General features: G+C 36.3%; 1 protein-coding gene across 1 annotated transcript; it reads left to right on the forward strand.

Annotated features, from left to right (window-relative positions):
* Positions 1 to 838: 838 nt before the first annotated feature.
* Positions 839 to 6,685, forward strand: LOC122274594. Its single transcript, XM_043083620.1, has 2 exons — positions 839 to 1,382; positions 6,489 to 6,685. Exons 1-2 carry the CDS (start codon positions 839 to 841, stop codon positions 6,683 to 6,685), a joined length of 741 nt encoding a protein of 246 aa, XP_042939554.1.
* The last annotated feature ends 1,191 nt before the right edge of the window (positions 6,686 to 7,876 follow it).

Consider the following 7,876-nt stretch of genomic DNA (forward strand, 5'->3'; position numbering starts at 1 on the left):
CTCTCCCATTCACGCCCCACGCTCTCTCAAATTCTCTCATTCCTCACAATTGTTCTCCGTGCCCCACTACTCAAGTTCTTTCCCCTATCCCCTCTGCAGTTTTTTCTACTTCCAGTTGTCATCTTTCCCATGTGCAACTTGACCCCAAATTCTCCCGTCAAGATGCATCATCAAACTTCATCCTCTCACAGTGATACCAAACCACCACAAGCCACCATCAATAGTATTTGAGTTAGTTTATGGGTTATTTGAGTTAGGATTGCATACTATCAATATTATTTTTTTAGAGGATTTTAAGGCTTTTATTTCTTCATATAAGGCCATTAACGACTTTTCTTTTTAAGAATTTCTTGGTGATGTGGGTGGCCGTAGGTAATTGACTAACTTAAGCCTTATTCTTGATTTGACTAAACTTATACATAGTGTATGAGTTTTAGAATTATTCATGAGAGTTAGGATTGCATACCAGTAAACATCTCCTTCAACATTTTCTAAGATTATATAGATATATTTGCTTTCTTATATTAAGGAAGATTGTCAAAATCAAACTCAAGTCAAAAATTCATGATTCTAGCCTCAAATCAAGCCGCATGAATAATTCTCTAATCTATTATATATCAAAACTGATTGTGTAGATATTAGCCTAGATTCATGCATAGCTTAAATGTCTTTTTGTAATTATTTCCTAAAATAGTTTTTGTAAGGGCCTATATATATTCATACTAATCAATCAATGAAAAGAACAAGGAGAATACTTTTATTCAAATCGTGTAGGGTACTTTCTTACATGGTATAAGTAGAGCCAACCTCAAACGAGACAACCCTTCCCAACTCCACAATGTCTTCCTCCCCAGAGCAACCCCAAATTCACCTCAATACTCACCCAAATTCATCCACCGAAAATACTCTTGTTGCTCTATATATCACTGCTCAGATCAATGATAAATTGGCTCCTTCTAATTTTCCTTATTGGTGCGCTCAATTTGAAGCCTTACTTATAGGCTATGATTTGCTTGATTATGTCACAGGTATCTCCAAATGCCCCTCTCCGAGTGACCCTTCCATATCTGCCTTACACAAAACCCATTGGATTAGGCAAGATAAACTTATACTCAGTGTAATCCTTGCCTCCACATCTCCCACCATTACCCCACGCATAACCACCGCAAAAACATTCTATGAGGCATGGAAGAAATTGAATACATTGTATGCTAGCAAATTACGAACACGCGCCATGCAATTAAAAAAGGAACTCACCTTAATCCAGTATGGAAATCGATTCATCTCCAATTATTTGCATACTTTGAAGGCTTTGGTAGATGAGATTGCCATTATAGATCACCCAATTTCTGATGATGACCTAACAGTTTATGTCTTGAATGGTTAGGTTCTGAGTTTCGGGAGATTGCAGTGCCGATTCGAGCGCGAAAAAAAGTTGCTTGCTTTTGAAAAGCTTCACAATCTCCTTGTCAGCCATGAAAGCTACTTGTGACATCTTGAAGTTGCAACCTAGCAGTTGGTAGCAGCTGCAAATTATACAACTAGGAAGCCCGGTTCATAGAGAGGACAATAGAGGAGCTTCAACAAGCAATCTAGGCAGCAATGCCAATTTGGGTAAGGGCAAGCCCAAAATGGAAACCGTGATGGACGTTGCTAAAATGGGTCTAGTCGACCCAATAACAGCCAGCAAGCATACAAGCGCAAATGCCAACTCTGTGATGAGTTGGGCCATACGGCCAAAAATTATCCTCTGTTGTAGTAAAATGAATTTACAACAAATAGTGCAACCACTTCTACAACAAAAGAGCAAAAATGGCTTCTTGACTCCGCTGTCTCACAATATTACGAGTGATCTCCAAAATCTATCTATTCATTCCGAATATGATGGCACTGACGAAGTGGTTCTGGGTGATGGTTCAAGTTTGACTTCTTTCACACGTTGGTTCTTTAGCTATACACTGACCCAAACGGACATTTATTTTGTGTGATACTCTTTTTGTTCCAAACATTAAAAAAAAAAAAATTGATTTCAATTCACCATTTTACAACACAAAATATTGTTTATATTGAATTTCACTCCTCTTATTTTCTTAGGAAGCAACTGACCACATGGGTGATCCTATTAAGAGGTTCATGTGGGAACAGTGTCTACATCTTTCCGAAATCACTAGTGGACAATTTTTCAAAAATGATTGCTAATGTGCATGAATGGAGATTGCTTGATGGGTGGCACAAGCGTCTTGGACATCCTTCCTACAAAGTTATTCAAAATCTTGTTACCACTTTCTCTCTTCCTACAACGAAAAATAAAATGTCCATGTTATGTAGCTCTTGTTCTATCAATAAAGCTCATAAACAACCATTTCACGCCACTAGTCTTTCAAGCAATGGTCCTATTGAAATTATTTATATGGATGTTTAGGGACCCGCACTTTCTACAAGTCTTGATGGTTTACGTTATTACCTCATTTTTGTGGACCACTACACTAAATACATGTGGTTTTACCCCATGGCTACAAAATATCAGGTGTGTCAAATATTTTTCTGCGGCCAAAATGAAAACTCTTTACTCCCACAATGGTGGAGAATTCATAACTCTCAAACCTTTCTGGACAAATCATGGTGGAGAATTCATAACTCTCAAACCTTTTTGGACAAATCATGGCATTAGCCACTATACAACAACCCCTTACACAGCTCAACAAAATGGAGTTTTTGAACGTTGTCACCGCCATCTTGTTGAAACTGGTCTCACATTACTTTCTAATGCCTCCCTCTCTCTTTCCTAATGGTCCATTACTTTTCAGACTGCCACGTATCTCATCAATAGGCAACAAACTCATCTTCTCAACAGCAAATCTCCCTTTGAGACCCTTTTTAGACAAAAACCAAATTATCTAAAACTAAAAAAATTTGGGTCCCTCTATTATCCACTCACAAAGCCCTACAACACTCACAAGATGGAGCCCAAATCCACTTCATGTCTCTTTCTTGACTACTCCCAAACCCAAAATGGTTACATATTTTTGCACCTCAAGACACAAAAAACCTATATATATCTCAGCATGTGTTGTTTAATGAAACCCAAAACCCATTTCAGTCCATGACAGACCAAAACCCAACCCCCATAGCCCATACTTATGCCTTACATGTGTACCCTAATACCTCATCTCCTTACCCTCTCAACCCATGCATGTGCCCCTACAAGCATCTTCATTTCTACCACATCACGATTCGGCACCACCACCTGGGCTTTTGGAAGATGCTCACGCCAACTCAAATCGCCTCTAGGTAAGCATTTTAAGCCTCGCCTTCACAAAATGGTAACACGGTCTATAAATAATATCTTTAAGCCCAAACAACTCCATTCGGTTTCCAAACACCCCACTCCTCATGCTATTGAACCAATTTGTGTGAGTCAAGTAGTGACTCATCCTCAGTGACATGACGCAATGTCCAATGAGCTTACTACTCTTATGAGACATGGAACTTGGGATTTAGTTCCACACCCTCCCTCCCAAAAAAAAACTGTAAACCAGTGGGCTGTAACTAGGTGTTTAGAGTAAAAAGAAAAGCTATTGGTTTGGTAGATAAGTTTAAAACCAGACTTGTGACAAAAGGCTATAATAAAAAACCTGGACTCGATTGCAATGGTACTTTTAGTCCAATCATTAGACTAGCCACGATTATATGTGTTTTAACTATAGCTAGGATGAATGGGTGGGAGTTGAGGCAAATGGACATTAATAATGCTTTCTTGCATGGAACCCTCACTGAAACAGTTTATATGATGCAACCTTCAGGATTCAAAGATGTGAATAAGCCTAATCATGTGTGTCAGTTGAGAAAAGTAATTTACAAGATTCAACAAGCTCCTCGGGCATGGTACACTACCCTAAGAAATTCTCTTTTCCAACTTGGATTTCAAAATTCCAAGGCTGATTCTTATTTGTTTCTCTATAGAAATGGCTCCATCACATGCTATTTTCTAGTCTACGTTGATGATCTTGTAATTATTGGCAGTAACATTCTGTTTGTGGATTCCATTATTCAACAATTGGGAGAAAATTTTTCACTAAAGGACATGGGCACTCTTAAGTTTTTTCTAAGAGTGCAAGTTATCTCCACTTGAGCTAGCCTCTTTTTATCACAACATCAATACATTTGTGACCTACTGTCCACCATGAATGTGCTTGGAGCCAAAGTTGCATCCACCCCTTTATCCATAACTAATTCTCTGAAATTGATTGATGGCACAACATCAGTTGACAGTACTTAATTTCAACATGTTATAGGTAGCCTTCAATATCTCTCATTGACAAATCCAGACATCTCGTTTATTGTTAATAAGCTCTCTCAATTCATGCATAAGCCGATCCCAACACATTGGATAGCTACAAAGAGGTTACTTTGTTACTTGAAACAAACCATCTTTCATGGTATTCAGCTTAATAAAAATGCAAATTCATTTTTAAAAACTTTTTCCTGATGCAAACTGGGTAGGCAATGTTGATGACAGAACCTCTACCTAAGCTTACATCAGTTTCATCGGCTCAAATCTCATTTTTTTAGAGCTCAAAGAAACAATTCCCTGTTGCACGATCATCGATGGAAGCTGAATATTGTGCCCTTGCCAATGCAGCATTTGAAACAATGTGGTTGAATTCCCTCCTCCATGAACTTGGATTTCCACTAAAGGTGCCACCATTGCTGTTGTGTAACAACCTGTGCGCCACACATTTAAGGTTTAATCTGATCAAACATTCCATAATGAAACATATTTAGATTGACCTACACTCTGTAATAGAACTTGTTTAAAGTGGGACACTTCATGTTCACACTCAAGATCAGTTTGCTGATCTGTTGACCAAGCCTTATCACAACAATGGTCGAAAGGCTAGCAACAAGATTCGTCTTACTGATAAAAGCGCAATCTTTCAGGGGTGTATAAAGGAAGATTGCCAAAATAAAGCTCAAATCAAAAGTTCATGATTCTACCCTCAAATCAAGCCATGTGAATAATTCTCTGATGTGTAACATATCAAAATTGATTGTGTAAATATTAGCCGAGATTCTTGTATAGTTTAAATGTGTTGTAATTATTTCCTAAAATAGTTTTTGTAGGATCTGTATATATTTGTACTGATCAGTCAATGAAAAGATCAAGGAGAATACTTTTATTCAAATCGTGCAGTGTACTTTCTTACATCTTAAAGCATCCACATCAGTTTGTTTAAAGTGCTTTTCATCTTCAAAATTAATTCATTTCATCAAAATTGGCCCACATTGAATTAGCTAATGCCTTTTCATCCCAAATATGAGCTACAATAATTTTATCTTTTTCTTCAAAGATGAAAAGTTCTGTAGCAAGTCCATATCGATTGTTTATTAATTTCGGCTCTCCCCCATGTCTCCCTCTTTCTCTTCTTTATTCCCTCTTTCTCTCCCGTGTCTCTTCCTTCTATCTCTTTTTCTAGTTTTTTTTTCCTCTTCTTTCTTTTCTTCCTCTCTCTCCCGCGTCTCTTTCTTCTTTCTCATTCTAGTTTTTTTTTCTCTTCTTTCTCTTCTTCTTCCCTCTTTCTCTCCCGCGACTTTTCTTCTTTCCTTTTCATTTCCTTCTCTCCAACATGGCACCGCGACAGCTTCTCTCCAGCATTGAGTTTCAAGAACACGGTAAAATCCAAAACCCTAGCCTTGATTTTACTTTTGTTGATGTTGTTTGGGTTTGTTTGGTGACATTGTTCATGCCGTGTATATTTTTCATCTGGGTTCATTTTATCTTCTTAATTTTTTGGTTCTTTGATGGTTCTTAGATAAGTCTCTCAGGCAACATTTGCATAGTAATGGCTGCCTCCAAGAAAGGAGTTTCTGAAGCTCCGTTTTTTAAACCAAAAAATGCTGATCTAGAGACGGGAAACCTTGAAAAAAAAAAAAACTAACTAAAACTTGAAAAGTTCTACATTTGGTCGAATGGTGTAGAAAAAGGGTGCAAAAGATATGAAAATGTTTTCGACCCAGATCTTCAAAACTCCATCCATATACTAATTTTAGTGGATGTCACTGAAACTTTTTGACAATCTCAGATAAAAATGTCCAGTATTCATCTAGGAGAAAGAAGTTCACAAAACGTATTCATTTTCTTTAGGTGATAGAGAAATTGTACAGCCCAAATCATTTTCTCGTTGAATAGCCCAAATCCATATTTCTACAAATGTTTTAGAAATTTTATTAGTGAACATGAAGTGTGTTGTAGAGAGACATCCACAAAGAAAGTTAAATGGGCATATTTTTTTTATGTTTTTTTAATAAGGAACTAAAATTATGCTATGAGCATATGCCAAAGTTCTATGTTCCACCAAAACAAGTCCTCCTTTTAATGCATAAGAAAGGTAAAGGGGCCTCTAATCTCTGTGATCTTTCAATTCACAATCACATTCTTATTCTTAGTGATCTTTTAAGTCACTCTGAGTGATGTCTCTGCTTTTTAGCATATAAAACAAGGGATACTGCTATAAGTGATGTTGGTGGATTTGAAAACTTAGAGTTGTCTCTACTTCTTTTCAATGATGAGTTCATTCGCGAACTCAACAAAGAATGGAGGGATGAGGATCATCCCACTGATGTTCTCTCCATGTCACAACATGCCCCTGAACTTAAGCTTCCAGTTGTGAGGCTTTATCTTTAATGATAAAATAGTTGACTTATTTTCATTATTGCAGCTTATGTTAGGTGACATTGTAATTTTTATTGATACAGCTGCCAGACAAGCTGAGGAAAGAGGGCATACTCTTCTTAATGAGTTAAGCATCATCATGGTTTGGCTACGGACATTTTAATTATATTTTGTATTTTCTCAAAATTATGTGTTTTGATGGCATGATCTTCATTCTTTTGTATTTTTAGATGAGTCATGTCATGGCTCTCCCTTTCATAGTTCCTTAATTGGACTTCAGTAATTACTTTCACCTGCCAAATGAAAGTTGTATTGTATTGGTAACAAAAAGCAACTCTATTCTACCGGGTTGTAACACTTCATAGTTAGAGGTTGGGCTCATATTGTATTTTTCACATTTATGGTTTGGATTTCATTGTGAAAATGCTAATAGATTTTTTGATTAATTTAGAGAAATAAGAAGACTACTTTGACAAACAAGAAAAAAGAGAGAAACAGAAGCATGACTTTGTAGAGAATGACGCATTGAAGCATGACTTTGATAATTATGGTGTGAATGCCGATGCAGTAGATACTTTTGGTGTGAATACTGCTGTGTAACTAAATGCATCAAAATCGTTATATTTTTAGCATGTATCCTTGTATGTGATGCTTAATTTGTCATGTAATTTTGGAAGAATTGTGATACTTACTATATGAGTCATCGATGTATTTATTTAAGCAATATTGCTTATAAAAGAGTTATTGGAGATTATGAAAATAAAAATAAAAATATTTAAAAAAATAAAAATTAATTAAATAAATATAAATAACAAAAAATAATAATATTTTATTATTATGAAGAATGTGATGGATAATCTAACGTACTTTTTAAGTTTTGAGTGATTAGTTAAAAGTAAAAAAGTTAGATATTGTTTAAATTTTGAAGAATAGGATGGTTAATCCAATACCAATACTCTTAAAAGAGTAATTATATCTGTGAAGCCCCCAAATCCCCACGCACGGACACGGAAAAATTGAGACGTCTGGATGATGATATCACGGGTCACCACCCTATCGACGTGTGTCAAGTGTGTATATAAACAACGAATGTGCACGAGAAACACGCAGCGGATAGCAAAGTTAATAACTAAGTACCAAAATTTTTCTTAGTTTAATACAAAGCTGTTTAAAACATACGTAATAAAATATTACAAAACACAA

This window comes from Carya illinoinensis, chromosome 8 (assembly GCF_018687715.1).
Source record: "Carya illinoinensis cultivar Pawnee chromosome 8, C.illinoinensisPawnee_v1, whole genome shotgun sequence".
NCBI classification, from domain to species: Eukaryota; Viridiplantae; Streptophyta; class Magnoliopsida; order Fagales; family Juglandaceae; genus Carya; species Carya illinoinensis.

Excerpts from the sequence above, each read along its gene's own strand:
- LOC122274594 (XM_043083620.1), top strand. The coding sequence starts at position 839 with ATGTCTTCCTCCCCAGAGCAACCCCAAATTCACCTCAATACTCACCCA. Across the intron at positions 1,383-6,488 it reads AACAGTTTATGTCTTGAATG|CATATAAAACAAGGGATACT; the intron begins GTTAGGTTCTGA and ends TCTGCTTTTTAG.